Source organism: Catharus ustulatus, chromosome 1, assembly GCF_009819885.2.
Source record: "Catharus ustulatus isolate bCatUst1 chromosome 1, bCatUst1.pri.v2, whole genome shotgun sequence".
NCBI classification, from domain to species: Eukaryota; Metazoa; Chordata; class Aves; order Passeriformes; family Turdidae; genus Catharus; species Catharus ustulatus.
In genome coordinates, this window is record NC_046221.1 from 36456329 (window position 1) to 36477619 (window position 21291).

The 21291-nt window shown below is 38.9% G+C and overlaps 2 protein-coding genes across 3 annotated transcripts in view; one reads left to right on the top strand and one right to left on the bottom strand.

The window, feature by feature from the left end:
- Window positions 1–21291, top strand: part of BTD (biotinidase) — a 40784-nt gene that overhangs the window by 10352 nt on the left and 9141 nt on the right. Inside the window, exon 2 of one of the 2 annotated variants that reach the window (XM_033053908.2) lies at window positions 20540–20803. The gene's annotated coding sequence lies outside the window, so the exon portion shown is untranslated. Of the gene's footprint in view, window positions 1–20181; window positions 20804–21291 lie in introns of those variants that run through there. The other variant, XM_033053919.2, reaches the window with a different exon arrangement.
- HACL1 (2-hydroxyacyl-CoA lyase 1) lies at window positions 977–21266 on the bottom strand. The gene is made up of 17 exons (XM_033053875.2): window positions 21125–21266; window positions 20033–20137; window positions 16487–16527; window positions 15856–15936; window positions 13223–13295; window positions 12659–12736; window positions 11580–11674; window positions 11063–11175; window positions 9302–9437; window positions 8075–8180; window positions 6627–6710; window positions 6232–6333; window positions 5169–5323; window positions 3838–3996; window positions 3444–3551; window positions 2653–2839; window positions 977–2244 (listed from the first exon to the last, which is right to left on the bottom strand). Exons 1-17 carry the CDS (start codon window positions 21179–21181, stop codon window positions 2212–2214), a joined length of 1713 nt encoding a protein of 570 aa, XP_032909766.1. The 5' UTR covers window positions 21182–21266; the 3' UTR covers window positions 977–2211.

Genomic DNA, 21291 nt, shown 5'->3' on the forward strand with positions numbered 1-21291 from the left:
GCGGCTAATCTATTAACAAAATTCTAAAAGCTGCCAACACGGAAGTGAGAGCCCACGGCAGCCCCAAGCCAAGCTGGAGCCCGGCCGGCCCCGGCTGAGGTGGGAAAGCCTGGCAGAGGCGGGGCCAGCAGTGTGGGGGGCGGGCGGCTGAGCCTGAGCCAGCAGGGCGGGGCAGGGAGGGCGGCAGAGCCTGAGCCAGCATGGCGGGGGAGCCTGGGAGAACTGGGGCTAGCAGTGCAGGGGAGCATGGCAGAAGCAGGAAGGCCGGCAGGTGGGGCTGCCTGGCAGCGGGGGAAGCCCAGCAGAATCGGGGCCAGCAGTGTGGGGGAGCCCGGCGGTGTGGGGGCCTGCAGTGCTGGCCAGGGCGAGGAAACGCGGCGGCGGTGCAGACGGGAGGGGGCGGCCGGCGAGCCCGGCGGCGGGACTAGGGAACGCGGCGCGGCCGGCGAGCCCGGCGGCGGGGCTAGGGAACGCGGCGCGGCCGGCGAGCCCGGCGGCGGGGCTAGGGAACGCGGCGCGGCCGGCGAGCCCGCCGGCGGGGCTAGGGAACGCGGCGCGGCCGGCGAGCCCGCCGGCGGGGCTAGGGAACGCGGCGCGCCGCGGCTGGCGAGCCCGCCAGCGGGGCTAGGGAACGCGGCAGCGGGGCGGTGCTGACGGGAGAGGGGGGCCAGCGAGCCCGGCGGCGGCGGCAGTACCACCCGGCCAGCCCCGCCGAGCCGTGGCGCTGAGCTGGGCCACCCGGCCCCGTCGGCAACCATGAGCGGGCCGAGCCTGCCTGGCCCCGCCCCGAGCCAGTAAAGCCCGCTATGCCGCGATCCTGTTACTAATTGGCCAATTTGTGAAAGCTGCGCACGAACGAAAGTGCGGCTAATATTCGGGGTGCGGCTTATCTATTGACAAAGACAGCAACATTGTCGAGGCACCGGGGGTGCGGCTTATAATCCGTGCGGCTTGTATTCGTGAAACTACTGTAACCTGTTAGAAGTATCCAGCATAGTAGCTGCTGTAGGTCATGACAGAAGCATAGACAAAGAGCTACTTCATTTTTTAAAGTCCGAACTCTAAGTCAGATTGTCAGATGCAGCAACAAATGAAAACATAGTAGACAGAACACCAGGCAGGTCAAATATCTGCTTTAAATGTTACCTCTGCATCACAGTGCAGGTGGGACTCCAGGTTCCTATACATTTACACAAAGAACCTTTACTGCACAATTAGCCAACCACAGCACAGACACTGCTGGCTGCTTTGTGATGCCACCCAAAATGAATGTTATGCTGCAGTCCAACTGTTTTTACTGTCGTTGCTCTGGTGAGGGATTTTTAAAAATTTTGCCCTCATTTGGGGTTTTTTTTGTCACCTTTTTGTTGGTGCCACGGTTGATATATCAGTGATGGTGGTGGTAATGTTTTATTTAAAATGCTTCCGATTAAAAAGATTTACAATCTATTCATACTGGAAATCTTACTAATAAATATGGCCATATTTTCAGCCTACAGACATGGTGGTGTCTGTGAAGAACTAAACTTCAAACAAAAATCCAGGATTTTCTATTCCTATAAACACCCTAAGTCAGTAAAAACAAGTTCCAGTTAGTAAAAACAAATTCAGCAGACAGAAGCTTAGCCCTTGAGTAAGTCTGCATTTTTAATGCACTACTTTTACATTCAGAAGAGCTGAAAAATCAATCTGTAAAATCAGGAAGCTACTACCAATGCAACAGGCTTCAATGCATAATGAGGCCTATCAGGAATTATTCACAACAGGATGCTTTGGTTTGATCCTTAGAGGACAAAGTTTTTAACACATAGAACAGTGGTATGGTTGTTGAAGAATCAAGCTATTATAACTGCAGACTGTCACATGCTTCTATGTTTCAGACAGAATAAAACTCTCACCTTATTCTGTTCATCCAGAATCATTCAAGATTTTAATTCACAAATAATGGGTATTACTCTGAGTAAAAGAAAAAGTACAACATTTTATCATCAGTGTTTGTGTAGAATCTGCTAGAAAGCCTGGTATAGTCATGTGTCTTTCTCATTTTACAATTACCTAATTTCAGCATTTAAAGATTCCCCTAACAGCAGGTGTAAAACCCCACTTTGTTGCAATACCCGTGCAAAACACAGTTGTATCAGTTCCACTTCCAGAAAACAATTCAGTTTTGTTTAACATGTTGCCTTGCACCACCATCATCTTCCTCTTCTACTACAGATTAGAACGAGTCAGCCAGGGAAATTCCTGGAAGCAAAAAAACAAAGACAGAATAAAAACCACATCAGAATGGGCAAACAGTAAGAGGAACAGTTAACTACCAGAGGGAATCCACAGGATATAAAGACTGCTCAAAAATGTCTCATCTCCTTTTGTCTAGAATGAAAAAGAATAACCTTAAATTCTGGAAACCGCCATTAAGGACACTATATATTAACAACAGCCAGTGCGGGAAAATCCCAAACTAGCAGATAGCAAGGAAAGCAGATGGCATGGTGTAAAAGGACCTATTTTCTCCATCTCCCAAATCTAAGAACAATCTTTCTGCCTTGCAACCATCTCTGCCTCCTATATGGTTTAAGTGATTGTCCCTAAGGTTTTCAGAAGCTCACCACCATGAAGCTTGCAGAAAAAGAAAGGAAAACACATACGTACCTGTTTCTTTCTCTCAGATTGTGGATTAATCATTACATTTATAAGAGAAGGTGTTTGCTTGTCCGTCACACTTGCTTTCAGAGCATTCTGCAACTCTTCTGGTGTTCTAACAAAGTATCCTTTACCTCCAAAGGCAGACATAATTTTCTCATAGTGTGCATTTGGCAGGAGAGAAACAGGAGGTACACTGTAAAATGGAAAACATGATTAATGGCATGGGAAAATTGCCAGGCTGACTAATTCAATTACTTTAGCACCAATTTTAAAGTGCAAGATGATTATTGTGCTGGCCTGATGAATTCTTCTGGGCTGAAAGAACTATGGCTTCTGCATCACCTGAGATGTGTTTATAGGGTACCATACTCATTTTTATCTTGTGGAGACATTCCTCAGCAAAGCTTTAGCCTCGTTCTCTTCGTACAGAGATCACAGCTCAGAAGCAGAAGTACTGTGTAAACTCAGAACTCAAGCCTCAGGTAATTTTGGAGAGGATCAGGATTTTGAAAGTTAACCCACTGTGAACTCTCTACTGTGTGGCTGAACTGCTGCAGGAACCTGAGAAAACCAATAGAGAATCATCTCTCTGCTGCACTGTTGTGCAAACAGCAGGTTAGAATTAGGTTGGCTGTTTGCTTTTGGTAACGGGTTCTTAGTTACATGAACTTAGCCCAGGACTACATTGATTTTATAAAAGTAATTTTAATCTGGATCACAAAGCATTAAAAATTAAGAGAATGACCATTTTGGTCACTTCTTCCATAGTTAACAGGACATACTTTGAAGATGCTTACCATGTAGCAGGGTCACCAAACTTTAATATCTCTTCCCAGGAATTTGCATCCAGACCAGTGTAAATCCCATTGTTGTTTACTACGATAATCATGATTGGCAAGTTGTATCTATAAAAAGACACATTTGGAAGAATTCTGAAATACTTGTCCCTTCTGCAAGATGTTACGAATATAATTTTCCTTACAAGTAAAAGGAACAAAAAAATCACTTCCACCTGAAATATGATTTAATCATCACTGGTAAAGCACCATATCACAACTACATTAAAAATGAGCATGTATGTTTTTTGGCTTGTTTTCATGTGTTTTATGGATACCCCACCTACCAGCAATTAGAGTTTTCTGGTTAAAGTGACCCTGAAGAGCATCTTCTTCAGCCAAAAAAAACAGTTACCTGCAGATAGTCTCCACCTCCATTCCAGAAAATCCAAAAGCACTATCCCCTTCTATGCAGACAACTCGCCTTCCAGGTGTGCGGTCTCTGGCTACCATTGCAGCTGCTATGGCAAAACCCAGCCCCACTCCCATGGTTCCAAAAGTACCTGCATCAAGCCTAAAGGGAGAAAACAGAATTACTATCCCTTTTATTTCTCCTCAATCTACTTTTCCATTAATCCATGGTGCCTTACTTTTACTTTTAATATTTTGCCATATAGTATTCAAATACTGTTTTATAAACAATTGGTATAAAGAGATACTACATGTAGAGATTATTATATTCAGCCAAACATTTGATAAAACTGCAAATGTAAATATAAACATAGTGGAACTCAAATTAAAATGAAAAACTCTTGTACACTAGTGCAACAATAAAGAATCATTCTCATATGCTTTTAGCTTGCATAGTAACAGTATTTCAAAAACATTCAATTAGTGTACAGACAGACAACATGAAATATTTCTATATTTAATTCCTTGAAAATATAACTGTTAGTCTGAAAGCCATTGATTAAATACTGTTGCCCAAATTTTAGTCTTCTATTCAACCATTTGAAATCAAATTGAAAGCTATAATTTAGTTAGATCATTTCAATCAGAAGCACATAATGGATACAAAAGTACATAAAGCACTGGATTATTTTAGGGTTAACTGCTCAAATTTGCTTTCAGATATGTGCAGTGCAGACTGAAGAGACAGCCAGTAACATTACTGTCCTTATTTTAAATAAGGGAGAAAAATGCACACTCTTCCCCTAACTCTACCGGAAGTACATGGGTTTTCTTGGTTGTCGGTTGTTTTGTTTACAAAGCAGTATTTTGAGCACCCATGTCCTAGGCATGCAAGTTTACATGAAAGCATGCCATATATATATATATATATTTATACATATAACCCAATTTCAAGTTTTCCTCATTTTTAAGTGTTCCACAGAAAAACTCTTTGTATGAATTCTTTTCAACGTGAGAATCCCAATGATTGTTTTGATTTTTCATCAATATTTACCATTGACTCGGAACACAAAACCAAACATCTAGGTTAGAGAATTTAACACAATGCTCATCACTCACTTCCCACAAGAGAGAGTAACTATCACCATTCTGCTGCAGAGCATGCAGAGAATTGTTAAAATCTATGACAGGGTATCAGTATGCGAGCGGAAAACCTTCCTTAATCCCTCCCTCAACCTATTATACTTCTGTTTTCCAGACCATTATACTTCTTAGCTAAATGAAAACATTTATGCAGAAATGTAGCCTGTTGAGTCAGAACAAAAGATATCACACCTTTGACGGGGATAGAAATTTGGAAGCATAGTTCGTCCAATGTCCATAGTGTTTGCTCCCTCACTTACTAAAATGCAGTCCTTGGGTATCAGTTCTCTGATGTGATGAAAGACAGTATAATAATTCATAGGCAGAGATTTCTGTAATGCTAATCCCTTAAAAAGAAAAGATATTAGTAACTCCCATTAATAGACTTAAGGTGCAAAACAGAGAAACATAAATAATAATGATGGAAATTAAAATACACTCTGATAGTAAGGTTGGAGTATTTGGTTTTCTACACACTACATCAAGGTCACTCCTGTATCTATCCTGGTGACACAACATATCTATCAGAGGCTCAACAAGCTCAGCAACCCTTCAATGGTCTATCATTAGCAGAAGCTATTAAAACTCAGTTTAACCCAAGAGGCACGTTGAACTTTTCTGCACCCAGGTTTGACTATTGACAACCCTAAGTGAGCTGTCATCTATGTGATGGGAGGTAATTCAAAAGAGCAATCCACTAGAATGAATTTATTTTAGATCCCAGTCTTGGGAACATGCATCTGAAGTTGCAGAATATGAGTTACATAAAGTTAGGTATATACCAAGTATCTGTGGTCTCTTGGTCTTAACAGCTAGTTGCTTTTAACATAGATTAAACCTAGACCAGCACTGCTAAACTGCACAATTACAAACAATGATTACAATTAGAAGAAAACTAAGAACGCATCCACTTGAAGTACTTGGAGTATCTGTCCATTGCTTAGAAGTCAGTGCCTGTAATACAGCAGCTCTGGCTGTGGTCTTCTACTAATGGCTTTAAGAATCCAATCCCAAAGTACAGTGATTTCTAGTTTGAATTTATACAAAATAATAGAATGCTTAACCTATAATACTTACAGCTCCTAAACATAAGAAGTTTAAGCCTGTACCAGAATAGTACAAATTTTCAGAGTCTGGGTGACTTAACTGAGAAATTATTGAGGAGATTGGATATAGACCACTAACAAAACTGACAATGCACCCATGCCCATTACAGCACAAAAGAAACCTTTTAATTTCTTTAATGTCACACTACCTTTGATCTTTCCTCATTGTTCTTTATTTTCCCTCTTAGCTTCTGCCACCATTCTGAATTAGAAGGGTATTTCCACGATCTTTTGTTGAATTCTTGTAAGAGCTGGAACAAAATTGAAAGGTTGTAGAGGGGTCTTTCAACATGTTTAAAAGACAACAAAAGCATCAATAATATTATCAAGAATGAACCCAGCACAATTGTAGTAACACTAATCAGAATCTTTAACATATCATATGAGAATAGACTGGATATACAACATGAATATACTGCCTGGAAAATGGTTTTCCTTGAACAGCTGGTTTGGTTTTTTTTCTTTTATTTTTAACTGGCAATATACTTCACATGAATCAGAGGAAATTGAGGTCAAAACTGGAGGACACGGGACATTACGTTACCTGCTCAGTCACGGCGTTTATGTCACCTAATAAAGTTGCAGCTGGCCTTACATTATTCCCCAGCTCTTCTGCACAAATATCAATCTGTATTTTAAAAACAAAGACAATCATTAGCTCAAGGATATTAAGGAGAACTTTTTTTTCAGATCAAGTGAGGAACATGGCCTAACACACATAGAAGTCTAACACTGTCTTCATACCTTGTTTTGGGTGCATAGGTAACTTCCTTTGCCTTTCCTTGACGTGACATCAGGAAATTCTTACAAAGTAAAACCCTATGGTACATACCTATTTTAATAAAAAGTAATATACATCCTTAAAGTTGACTGCTTGCTTTTTTCAAGTCCTGCAGACAATGCAGAACTTTATTACAATATTGTGTGAGAGCTAAAAATCTAGGCTCAGGTATACCCATAACATCATATAAAGCAGCAGTTTTTTCACTGAGAAAACTGTGTATGCTACTTGACAGTAAGAATTCAGTTAGCATGAAGAAACTGGAAAGTAAGTTGCAATTACTGAACCAAATGTATCAGTGATGCATGAGCCCTCTAAGGTTACATAAACTGTTACTTTTGACCAGGTCACACAGACTATGAAATGACTTCATATTTTAAAGCAAACATCAGATAGTAAAAAAAAATTGAGATGAAAAAATATTTTCTTTAATTTTTTTTAGGAAAACATAAAATACATATTATTTATAAAAACGGTATTTGCAAAAATAATGTGGGATTTTAAAAATTTAGCTTAAAAATTAACGCTATTGCAAAGTTTGGAACTTTAGACTGTGTTCCAGGTCAGTGTAAGCACGACAGCCAACATGTTGGATCAACTAGTACTATTTGATGACAGACTCTTGGGGAGGAGATTTTAAGGACACAAAGCCTTAAAATCTAAGAGCTAAGAGCCTTAAATTCTAAGAGCTGGCAGATTGTCAAATGCATTAATTAGTTAAATAGCCTTTCTTCCTCTTACTTCACTTCTAAATGACTGAGCTCTTACATTATGATAGGATCTGAAAGCAGTTCTTTTTCAGAAGAATTCAGCTAAGACAGCAGTATGAAAGATTCCACAATTTCAAAGACAGTTTTTTTTCAATCACAGAAATTTCAATGCTCCAAACATCACAACAGTATTGTGAGTCTAACCCTGTACGAGTCAACCGCACAGAAGTGTCTGCCCTTTTCATCATAGCAGCACCAAGCTCTTGATACTAGGAACAATTCTGCAAGCATTCTTAGGAAAAAATTAGGAAGCAAAAACAATAATTAAAGAGATCATAAGTATTTCTGGAGAATTAGCATAACTATATGCACCATACTGCACTGTCCACATGGCAGTACTTGCCCCATGAAATACATTACCAAAATAATTTACAGTAATTGCTCTGGGCAGTGCTAGAACACATAAATCTTCCATGAAGTGATAATAATTTTCCTGCTTACCTGAATAATCTTTACATCCTGTCGATACCTTGGTGGAAGACCAAAATGCAAAATCCAATTCAACCTTGCACCAAGCAAGATGATTACATCAGCATGCTGTAATGCCCTAATGAAGGGAAACGACAGAACCAGATAAGAAATCACCATTACATTTAACAGTCTTTGCAAAATAAGAAGCAATCCTAATCACCACAGCAAACCCCAGAATATACATACAATTCATCCTTCCTCTAAGCTGCTTGCTCAGCCCCAAAACTCTGTAGCCTTTTATACAGCCAATCACCAAGTCATTCTTGAGTTAAGGAATTTAAGAAAATTCATTACTATTTTCCTATTACACTCCATATAGGAAATGAATCATTAGGAGACCAATAAGATACTAGAATGATGCTGAGGTTAAAGCAAAAGACTCACTATTGTGGCACTGGCAACAGTAGGTGCCAAATTAAGATTGTATGGGGCTCCCAGTTTAGTCTCCCATTAATTTACCTTTCAGATAGGCAGACAATATTTGGTATATTCTTTTATTCTCCATTCTTCCTAGTAGCATGCTTAACAGTGATAAAGCTAAGATGCTCAGCATTTTACTTTCAGGGTATACAAATGCTCCATCTGCAAACTGACTCTGTGCATATTCATACATAGCAGAGTTCTCAGAGTCCATTCACATTAATTTTGCCAAAAGGGAAAAAAACCCCAAACTGTTAAAAATTACTTTAAACATAGCCTTTTGGCGTAGTTTGCAATATCTTATTTTTCTTTATATATAAATAAAGTGCAATTTGGTGATAGGGTATTGCAAACACCACAGAGACAACAGCTGGCAAAACTTCTATTGCAACACGGGCAGGTCAAGCTTCTGTTTAAGGTGTTAAAGCAAAAAGGAGTTTGTCTAGTGCACAAAGGTAAATGTTTAACACAAACTGTTTGCCAGCTCTGTTTTATGTTACAAAATACACACTAGCAACATTGATACATCTACTTGCCATAGGTTTCATAGCTACAGAATATAATATATCTCAAAGTATCTTCCTGGTCAGCATTCTAAAGTGATCCACTTAAATCTGTTCCTTTCCAAGGAAGATCTTCAGTGATCTACAGTGAGGTGCAAAACATGGTTGGAAAAATTTTAGTGGTATGAATTTTCTCTTTCCTGGCATCTGTAGACCACCAAAATTCCTAGCTGTTTCTCAGCTGGTAGGATTAGAAGCTTTGCTTTATATTTACGTTGATCTTGCTGCAGCTACACAGTTTGGATGGTTATCAGGAACTACTCCTTTTGCCATTGGTGTAGGCAAAAAAGGCAGTCCACAAAGCTCCACCAACTTTCTGATGTTGTTTTCAGCATGGGAATAAGCAGCGCCTGAATGAAATGAAAGAGACTGCTTAATACTACAGAAACCAACTGTATTTGCTTGAACTTCAATTAAGCTGATTACATTATGGCAGAAAGAGTGCTGTTTCCCATTATGAAAGCTGTCTGTTATTTTTCATTCTAAAGAACTCAAAACTAAACATGCCAAACCACAGATATCTACGGTTTCACATATTTTTGACAAAAAGTTTTGTTTTGTTGGTGTTTTTGTAATATTTCAGCTGAACTATTTTATCAATTTTTATGAAGCAGGGCAGGGAAAAATAGGAGATCTTGTTTATTTAAATGACAATTTTTTAGTAGGTGAAGTTTGGTATTACGGGACAGAGACTTCTGCAGCAGCAACACAAGATGACATTCATGTTGTGTCATGACACTTCTTGCTTACCCCCTGCATGCTGCTGTACCACATGCTCCATAACAACCTGCCCAAAGACTATTTTAAGCCTTTAGTGAAAAGAGAGAAGCACAAACAAGAACTTGCAAACATATGTGTTTGTGCACACACTTCCTGTGATCCTGCAGCATCACAGGTTGCTGAATTAAGCTTGCCCAGGCAACCTGGAATAACTGACTGGTCCATGTGCAATATCTGGAATCTGTGAGTCTTAAATCCCAAAGAATATACTTCTGTAAATCTTTCAAAAATGCTGCTAACAACAATATACAGCACAAAGTCCAGGTACATAGAGTAGATTCTCAATTGCTGACATTGACAAAACAGTTGTGAATTTTCCACCTTTCCCTTTCAAAGAACACTCTTTCCTTCATGTGTATCCAGCCAGAGAAAAAAACAACTAAACCATAATCTCTTCTGATCTACCGTCTGTTTTCAATTTCATTACCTAATCAATCATAAGATCCACCTCATTTCAATCACTGCACTCCCTAATTAAACATAGATGGAGATCATTCCCCACATCTGCAGGAAAACAGCCTGGGTTAAATGAGCTGGTTATTTTAATTCTGTTCCTAGCTGACCTGTATCTTCAACAGAAACACCCTGCGCTGGCTAACACTCCACAAGGAGGCACAAAAGAAATGAAGCAGCACAGAGAATAATTACAGGAATTGATTACACTGGCAGAGTACAACAAAAACTCTGTAAAACAGCAACAGCAGCAGCACCTGCTGCGTTGATGCATATCCCCACCCAGCCAGGCTAGCACTTCCAGTAAAAACCAAGAGAAAAATAACCTTTGGTTACTCTTGATTCTTGCTATATATGTCAGAGTGTCAGACAGAGAATAAAATTTCTTTAATAGAATTTAAATAGTTCAAAATTTTGGAAGTGATCCCCTGGTATTGGCTCTAGAATTAAAGATAACAGTTATCTGATTTTCTTCTACATAAACTTGTAAATAAATCAACGTACATAAATCAATTGATTTTTCTTGAAACTAGATGAAAAATAAACCATTACAGAACAGGAAAAAAATTTCTAAAACCAGAGCAAATTTTAACATTAGATTCCAAAGAATCTTCTGTTTTTACTACTGATTGGTTGGTTGGTTGGTTTGACTAAAAAGAAGACAGGTAACACTTCTGGGGAAAAGAAATCACTGTTCTTGTCCTGAACGTGCACAGTTCAAAGCTACATCAAAGCACTGTACCTTTGCCAATGATGAGCAGAGGCTGCTTGGAAAGAGCAATGATAGAGGCTGCTTTGGATACAGCAGAGTGCTCAGCCATGCTGATGGGAGGTGGTGGGCAGCATTCCACATACCTGAAGCCAAGCAAACAAGAGAGGATCTTTAAAAAATTCGAAACAAGAAATGCTGAAAGACAAAGGCTGTTGTTCAGCATTAAACTGCTTAACCACGTTACAGCATTTATTACACCAGGAAATATTTTTTTTCAAAACAGCCTTTGAAGTTTTCCCTCCTTGTTTCTTTAATCATGTAGGTAGTGTTGCTTCAGAGATTTACAGAGTAATATCATTATATTACCATATTAACTCATTCTTTTTGCACATTTCATTACAAACTGTCATCTGTATCATGTTATGATGGAATGTAGCATTTAGAAGCTGGATTTTCTGTGTTAGGAAAATAAAACATGAAATTAGCCTATAAATTAATTATGTTTTGTTCAGTGACTTGAAAAATAATGAATGCAATCTTTACGCACTTGACAGAGCTCTTATTCACCTGAAGATTCACAAAATCCCCAGGTATGTCAATATAGCAGGAACCTGGACGACCATACATACTGGTTCTTACAGCCTAGAAAACATACAGTCACAGTTTTAATCACTGTTTATTGGATTTTAAAAATATTCATACACAAAAAAGCAAGAAAACTCTTCTGTAGGCAGACAAGGTGCACAATTTCATTTTGCTGATTCATCACAGTGGAAGCTTCTATGGATTGATTTACACCAAAAGAACAAGGTCTTGGCAGCTATTTATACTTTCTCTTATATACTAGCTGGAGCTTTTCAGCAGATGCACAATATTAGACTCTAAATTCTTTAATTTGCAATGAGACAATTGCATTATCAGCTGTTGTTTGGAGATACAAAATTAGACATTCATGCTGATTTCCACTTAAAGTAGCACAAATAGAGTAAAACCACGATAACCAATACCTTCATTTTCTATTACTTTTGAACCCAGTTCTTCTATTGCAGGTAGATGCTCTGCTGAATTTGCACTTCTGGAAACAGTATGACTATATGCAGAATTTAGGCTGACATGGCTGAAGGGCTGCTACAGCAGTATCAAGAGACTTCTCTAATCCTCTCTGAAGCACTGAGATAAGGATGTATTTTCTCTCACTCTCAAAAAAACCCCCCAAACAACAAAGCAATTACCAAACTCAAACCCCAAACACAACTGTTTCCACTTCCCCCCTCCAAATCTCCTTCACATGACAGCGGAAAAATAGCTGAAGCATTACATTTCTAGTTAATGCATCTCTCCCTAAAAGCATTTATTTCATAAAAATTTTCCAACTCTATATGAAGCTAACAAAAAATATTGCAGGGATCAATAAGCATCAGACTAGACTAGGATCTATTTCTAGCCTATTCCATAGCACTGTTCATAAGGCAGAACCTCCCCAATTGTTAATTTACTCAATCAACCATCATCCCTATCTGACAGAGCAAAGTACTTAGAGTAAACACCATACAAAAATAAACCATCAAAACTTCAACAGGAGACAGTTACCTGATGTTCTGTTGTTAATTTTGTATTTTTTCATACCTTTTCAATAACTGCAGGAATAACTTCCAGGCTGCTTGGGCGGACAGACAGCTTGTTGTACAGCCTACCAGCTTCAACCTGAAAAAAGGCAAATAATCATTGTATTGATTTATCAAAGCAATTTGCTCATTTCCATCTCAATTCAACGTGAATAAAATGAAAGAAATGCCAGATAAAAACCAACAAGGTGGAAACTTCCCCATAGAAAAATGCAGTAGCAGCTGGCGAAAATTGTCAAAACCATACTCATTCCTCTGAGTGCTGAAGTTTTTTGGCATTTTTTCCCCTCCCCCATAAACTGGTTTATTTTCTTGGACATTTTGCTTTTGTTCATTTCAGAACAAACATAGGTAATTTATACTGGCTGAAAACCTAAAACACAGTATGAATTCCAGGCAATCTGCTGTATTTACACAATGTCAATTTTAAACCAGTAGATGGAGCAAATCAACAGCATTATAAGATCTGCTAGGAAATGTTAGTGTTTGGGATTGTTTTTCCTACAATGATGAAGAAGCAAGAATTATTTAACTGAAACCTTCCTGTAGAAATTTATGTCTGTACCTGTGGGAATTCTTGGAAAGCTCCCATGGTTTCCTGATTTCTGTCAGAAGAACCTCCAATAACAATCAAAGGCCTAGAAAAGTATATTAAAAACAAAAAAAACCCTGTAAGCATATATATATATATATATATATAGCATACACAGAGCTCTACAATAATAGATACAGAATACAGAAATGGATTCTAAATCTCAAAGTGTCAGCCAGTATCCTTCCCAGTAGCTTTTGGGTCACTAGTTTTGGGACAATTTGGTCATATTAAGTGACTTGCATCATAGAAGTTCCAAAACCAAATCCCATTGCAGGCAATTTTCATTCAAGTTTGATAACAGGGGTGACACAGTGGTTTAAGGGAATGACAACACCTAATAAGAAGCTAAAAAGAATTGATTGGTCCAAAAAGTATTAAGATGTGTGTAAGGGTATTGAAACATGCACAAGCACGAGAACTAAGAAACAAACTAGGATACAATTTTTCAAAAAGATTACGTTTTCTTTGTATACAATATGGAACACAACAGAAGTTGGCTGGCTGAGAGCACAACTCCCTCTATTTTGTTTTTAGTAAAAAAACTCCAAAACCCAAGCAAGCAATTCTGAACTTAAATTAGTTCACAGCTCTGTAAGGAAGGCAGTATCACTTTAATTGATGATTGATAAGGATTATACATTCCACAGGAACATATTTTTATTGTAATTTCTGCAAAATACAATTTTCCTACAGTGAATGAAAACCTGACTTTTATTCAAATTGTAGGTCAAACTCCTTAAAATGCTAAGTGCTGAGTCAACAGAAGGTTGTTTTATTAATCTCCTTATTCATCCACACTATATTGAAATGTTGGGTCTATAGCTTTCAAGGCTCTTTCTGTTAACCAAGTTCTCTTCAGATACAGCCTTTCCTTTGACTACATTTATCTATACAATGTATCAAGCTGAAACATTTGCAGTGTGTTTCATGCATAATTCTAAATTTAATCAGCCATAAGACTTGGGGATATGTGTATCTAGATCCAAGCTTCATAACCAGGCCATTTCTCTCCCATAAATCAAAAATCTCAGTTCAAATCCCCTGGCACAGTGAAATGAGAACTTCAGGCTGTATCTTATTCTATATGAAAAATCGTTATGGAAAAATGCACTGGGTGACTGCTCTACACATTTTATTCTCCTTATTCTCTCCCCTCAGCAAAATTATTATTACTATCAAAGACTGTTTGACAGCAAAAAACCCTATGTTCCTCTCACTTGCCTTTTCCAAATTTATTTAAATATTTTAATGAACAAAGTAACTACTACTTTCCAATGATGAAATACAATTACAAAGCTGGTCTACTATTTAGAAAGCCAACTCCAACAGCTGTACCTTGAAAAGATTTAGTTTTACTCTTGAAGTTTTAAATAATTCTAACGAGAAAGTTTTTCCCTCAAGGAAATCACTGTCACAATATTGTAGACATTTTGAAGAGCTGTGCTAATAAAGCAAGGCAAAAACAACAGCAAGGCAGAAAGAACATTTGACTATAATGAAACTAATAATAGTTAAGTCTTATGGACTTGCAGAAGAACTTCAGTAAACTGAAAAAAAACTTCAGGGAAAGAGCATGGTGCTTCAGCTTGTGTTTACTCCAAATCTTACCAACTATCACACACTTGTCTTTGGACTTTACTGTCATAGCCAGACTGAGGTAAAATATCTTGCTCAAAATGAGACAGGAAAAGAGGTAGCAGTATGGCAGATAATTACCTGTGAAATATTAAGAGATTTTACCCTTGAAAAGCAGTTTACCCTCAAAAAAGTCTCCTGCAAATCCACAAGTAAATTACATGCATACTTCTTTCTTATAACCAAACTCCTTTTTTAGTCTAAAGTCAAAGAGTGACAGCAAAACTTTAGTCAATAACTGATTTTTTTTAAAAAAAGGATTTGAACACCAGAGGACTTTTTTCAAAATGTCAGACTTGATTTGTTAAGTGTTCCCATTACTGAGCTTCCCTCATCCATCAGCCACTGCTAATTCAGTGTTCCAGATCACATTGTTCTGGATCACATTCTGTTCTGTGAACGCATCTGCTTGGTATTGCTACAGCTTCAGTACAGCTTTCAGTGGCAGACCAGACAAAGCTGTCACATCTCAGTGAAGGCTTATAGGAATACATACTATCCCTCTGTACACAATTTAATTCAATACTTAATTACCGCTCTAAACGTCTGCGTGAGGAGCAAATAGGGATTTTAACATTGCAGTTGTCAATTTATTCACGTATGAAATACAGTAATTCAAAGGCAGTATGAATTTAAATTTAGGAAATCCCTTTAAGATGCTCTCCATGATCATAAAAGCATTACAGGCTAATATTGACTTCATTTTCAAACACATCCATACATCCAACTATACTGATAGATCTTCTAACATACCCACAACAGGGTAGGACAAAATCAAAAATTTTACCCATGAGAATACAAAAAATATAACTACATTAATTTTAAGGTTAATAAAGGAAGAATTCCTTCCTCATTATTCACATGAAAGGGGAAAAAAGTAAAGTACTAAATACCATGGAGCTCAACATCCGAAACAAGTAACAACACACAATTATTGGAATTCTGAAAGGAAAATGCAGTTAAATTACCAGCAGTTAATGGTTGCATTTGCCATCCCACCAAGGGTGTGTAAGAAACCTGGACCGGACACTGCAAGACATACTCCTGGTCTAAACAGAAAATACAAAATGAAAAAAAAGGAGGAAGAGAGAAAAGGAAAGTGAGCACAAGGAACACCAAATAAATAATCAACAAAAATTAGTAAGGTGCTGAAATACAGAATATTAAAGTTCTACCCATGTCACCAAAACTCATGAATGGCTAGGAATTTGTATGAATGACTAAAGGTAGACATGGAAATCAGAAACTACGAAGCTGTATCAATTCAATTAGAAAAGCAATTACATGCCATCCACACACAGGTGGGCAATATAAACAGGCTTATCCTAACACAGCTCCTGAATTCTTCTATCACATTTGCTCTGCCATCTAACACTTATATGCAATTTGGTAAACTTATGTTTGCAGTTTTTTCAAATGCACTTTATCAGCAGTTACCAACGAAGAAAGCTCACTCTGGATGAAGTGCATCTGATTTAACACAAATTTTACTAAAATTTAATTCAGGCAGAGACACTTGTTATTCCCGGTGAAGAGATATAAAATGATAATTCTTAACTAGTGAGTATTTCTTAATATATTTGCACACTCTTTACATACCTGCCAGTCAAATATCCAACAGCAGATGCAGCATAACAGGCCTGTTGAAAATATTGGAGTTAATGATAATATTATTATTATTATGTATACATTTAATGATATTTTGTACATAACTTTCAACAAAAATATTGAAAATAAGCAGGTACAGATTCTTCCCTGACTATAAGAGCTTAAATACAAGTAAAAGTCCCATTTCGCCCTTTCCATTATAAAATGTGGCCATGAAGATTAATGTGAAAAATCTCAAGACTCTTCTCCACTTCTCTCCACATTTCAGGCTCCTGCTGTTACAAGATATTACACTAGGATTACTTGGGATTTGAAAAATAAAATAATCAACCAGATTAAAAAAACCCAACAAAAAGCAGGGAAGAAAAATAAATAGAACAAAACATTAAACTTCTGCTTTCCACTGCCTTCTGGACAAACATGGAAGAGGGACATGCAAGAGAAAGACAATAAGCAAAAATGCAGCCATTCTGAACTGTATTTCAGAAATCAAGCAAAAGGTTGAAATTTCACATTGGAGAGAATAATTAGATGATTTGAGATTGTCTTTTACATCCTGAGCTGCTGAAATACCTCTCTCTCCACTACTACACATTTGAAGAAAAATTGCATTTTGAATAAAAATCACAAAAGTAACATCTACAACATGTGTTGGCATAGTTGATGAGCAGTGTTATTGCAGAGTATGTTTTTAAACTATTTCTTTAGTGATATTAAACATATGGATATAAATTTCACTGGTAAAAAAACAGTACGTGATCAAGAAGTTTACAAGTGACAACAGAACTCAAGAATTCTCATGTGACATTGCCCATTCTCTCATATTTTCATACTCCTGTCTCGAAATCAGCAAGTTCTAACACTTAATGGGAAAGTAACTCATTTTGCAATATTTTAAAGTAAGTTTCTGGCCTTCTAACTGCCTCTTTCATTTTTAAATGGAGTGGAGATTTGATTTTTGTTATAATTGAGCACTCTGGTGATGAGATGCCCATTTTGGTTTCAGTTGCCATTATTAAGGGTTCTCGAGCCCAATTCCCCTGACAGCTGCACCAACTCCAGCATACTGTGTGCTCACAACTAACTCAGGACACCAATATCAAGAGATTGCTTTGAATAGGTAGTTATAGTTACTATTAAAGATTCAGAATGAACATAAACAATGTGTGTTGCTAACAAATAACCATATAGTTCTGAAGTTTAGAACTGATCTGGGTTATCAGTCTTCTAAACAATCACAGCAATCTCTAATTATCCAAGGACAGATACACAAAACACATGCCCCTGTGAAGTTGCAACACAGTTTTCACTGTTCAAAGGGCATTTGGATGCAGGACAAATGCTTCTGGCAAACTTATGCCATGCTACACGCCACAGGAGATCAGCTCATGAGTATTGGGAGAGCTAATTTCAGCTTCATGCTTTCATCAGATATTTCTGTTCTGCATTTTTATGAGCTTTTAATAGAGTCATTAAGGTTGGAAAAGAGCTCCAAGATCACTGAGTCCAACCTGAGACCAATCCCCTTCTTGCCAACTGGACCATGGCACTAAGTGCCACGTCCAGTCATTTTTGAACACCTCCAGGGATGGTTACTCCACCCCATCCTGGCGAGATTTTAGTGGTTTTTTACTTGTTTATGAGCCCTATTTCCTATGAACTTACTAATTAAAATTTTACCACTTCTACAGGGAAATCCTTTTGCTACATCTGGTCTAGAAATGAGGTAGAAACTCAGCCCCTGGAAAAAAACACCTTATTTTCCATATATCATATACAGCTGCCTTCACCAATAAAGGAGGCAGCTGTATACACATTCTCCACAGCCAGACCACACAACTGACACATTTAAAACTATGACATGTATATATTGAGTATATCTTGGCTATACCATACATAACCTTTCACCCTTTGCCAAGAAATTACTCTACTATCACTGAGGATAAAGAGCAAACCAAAACTCACTACATGATGCAAGTTCATTCATCCTTTTCAACTCCTCAAAGAAGAGAAATCCTGACATTTTAACATTAAAACCAGCCTTTGTGCTATTTGTATTCCACTAAGCAAAAGCAGTTCATCATTTATCAGCAGAATGTTTTTTGTCTTCTTCATCCAGTAAAGAGTAATAAATAGAACATCTCATCTGGCAGTGCAAAGCAATATTCACTGTTAATTACAGACACACATGAGGAAATTAATTCTAATCATGTTAGTAACCACAGCTAAAACTAGAATTGCTAAATGGCCTACAGGAATATAAAGATTGTGCCAAATTCCCAGTTCTTCAAAGACTCAAATACACCTTTTAAACATGCTTGTATATATTTGCTTCTTTCATATGTTACAGATTTTCCACAGAGGCACGCATTCATCTAAATTCTCACATTCCAATATAACAATATAAGGATTAGACAGTAAAAACATAGAGATCACAACCACCTGATTTAGGAGAACTACTGTAACAACACTTTGTTGTGGACTGAGACAATTCAAAAGGTTATTAACTACATAAATTAAGAAAAACTGGCAACTGCTGTAGATCAGGTATAGGAAGTTGCTGGCCACTCTGCCAGCAGTTCAGCAGACAGCTCCCCAACCTGTGCAGCAACCCTTAAAAATTATGTATAAACACGAGGTTGTTATCTTCAACCTCAGACCATACAAGAAACTACTGAGATTAAAGAGTTACTGCTGTGGGAAACCAAACAAATGCAGAACCAGCACTACAACACCAAAATGCTGAGAAGCTTGGCTGTTAATTTCTGACACCTACACAATAAAGTAGATATATATATAGAAATAAGAGAGTCTAAGTGTATGTTCATGGTTGATTTTGAGCACTTGGAAGCATTATTACTTACTATGGTTTGCTGTTCTGTGAGTTTTTAAAACACAGTTAAGGAAAAAACCCTATAATTATTTAAATTGTAGAACAAGTTTATCAATCAACAGGAACACTTTCCTCTTTGGGCACTTAAGAACACTACATAGACGGGGGGGAAAAAGTAAAGAGGTAGGTAATAAAGTCCTAAAAAAAACTAAAATACTTCCAGTTGGAGTGAGAATGACAATATTGGAAAGTGTGTAGAAAGCTAAAGAAAACCAAAAAGCCCTGGATGAGCATCTCAAAAGCTGGCAGATAATATCTGACAATGTATCACATGAAGGAGATAGCCTATGACAGAGAACAAAAAATTATCACAGGTATCTTTAAATTATTTTTTTCTATTTTTTTTCTCCTATCCTTGCTCCCTTACTGGAAAATGGCATTTTTAAATGAAAGAAGATGCAATTCCCTTAACAGAAAAGGAGGGACCACTTTAAAATGGAAGTGAAGAAGGGCACAAAGAAACACTCAATCAAATGCACCAATGTTCTCCATTATTCCAAAAATAAGAGTGGCTGCTCCTGTATATGTTCTCTAGAGGCAAATTCAGAGACCACATTCTTTCTAGTAAGAAAACTTAAACTGGGTTTCTTTCCATGGTAAAAGAGTTAAGCAAAGGGCTGGTCCCACTGCAGATATATACTTACAGCTTGTTCATTTCTCATTCCCACATATTTTATTCCAACCGCCTGGGCTGCAATTGCAATTTCAGTGACTGGAATACCAACAATGCCAAACATGTATTCAATATTCTATAAAGAAAAATGTAGGAAAAAGTTAGACTGTTGTTTTCCCCAAAAGTCAGCTTTAATAGGCACATGCCAAACACAGACATGCTAACTAGACAGGCAGTCTAAAACTAAAATGTAACACATATAGTCACAGAGAAGCTCACAGGTCAGTGTGAGGAAACAGAGCTGGCATCTGCTGGTGTTTGCAGCTCAGCCCTCTGTGGTTGTGAAAGCCCCGGATTTTGGGCGTCTACAAGCAGTGGGACAAGGGTTCAGGCCTCAGCCAAGGTGTGTTCAGTGCTTTCTACTGAGCAATCCTTACCTGGGACATCTCTGTTATGCCACTTTCCTGATTCTCAGCATGTCAGCTTCCTCTACTCCTGAAAATCCCTCACGGCACCTCGTGTTTTCACACTTTCACAGAAAATTAATGGCAAAAAAGCCCCCAGGAAATGGTTGGGGTCGTATCGTGCCCACAGAAACACAGAACTAAAGAAGACTACGCTTATCTGGATTACAACTGAACTGCTTTTCTACGTTTCACAAGTCTTCTCCCAAGCCCCGTGCCCGGACTGCAGCATCTCGAGTTTAGAGACAGCACAGAGCTTTCCTCGCTGTAAGGAGGCACAGGAGGTACAGCCAGCTGTCACGGGGAGAGCCGCACAGGAACCTCGGCATTGCTCGGTGGTAACTGGGGGTTCGCCTGAGCTCGGGAACGGGGCAGGCTCGGGAACGGGGCAGGCTCTCCAGAGGAAGGGAATTAGTGTCGGCCTGGGGAATGCCGCACCGAGGTCCGCAGCTCACGGCGGTGCCGGGGCCGGGCCGTTCCCGGGGCTGTGCGGCGGAACGTCCCTTCCTTTCCCTCCCTCCCACAAAGCGCCGGGGCGAGCCCTTTCCGTCCGGCCCCGGGAGAGCGGCAGCGCCGGTCGGGGTGAATCTGCCGCGCACATTCACTCGCTGCAGGTTATCCCGGCGCGCAGGCTGCCGGTCCCCGCTCCGCGCTCTTACTTGCGCTCTGAGGGCCTGGGCGATGAGCTGCGCCCCGCTGACCGCCTCGCCCTCCATGTCGGCCCCGCCGCCCACCTAGAACGGGCCGGGCCGGACCGGGCTGGCACTCCGGGAGAAGGGGGTGCGCAGTGACTGACAGGCGGCTCGGCCAATCAGAAAGCGGAGGG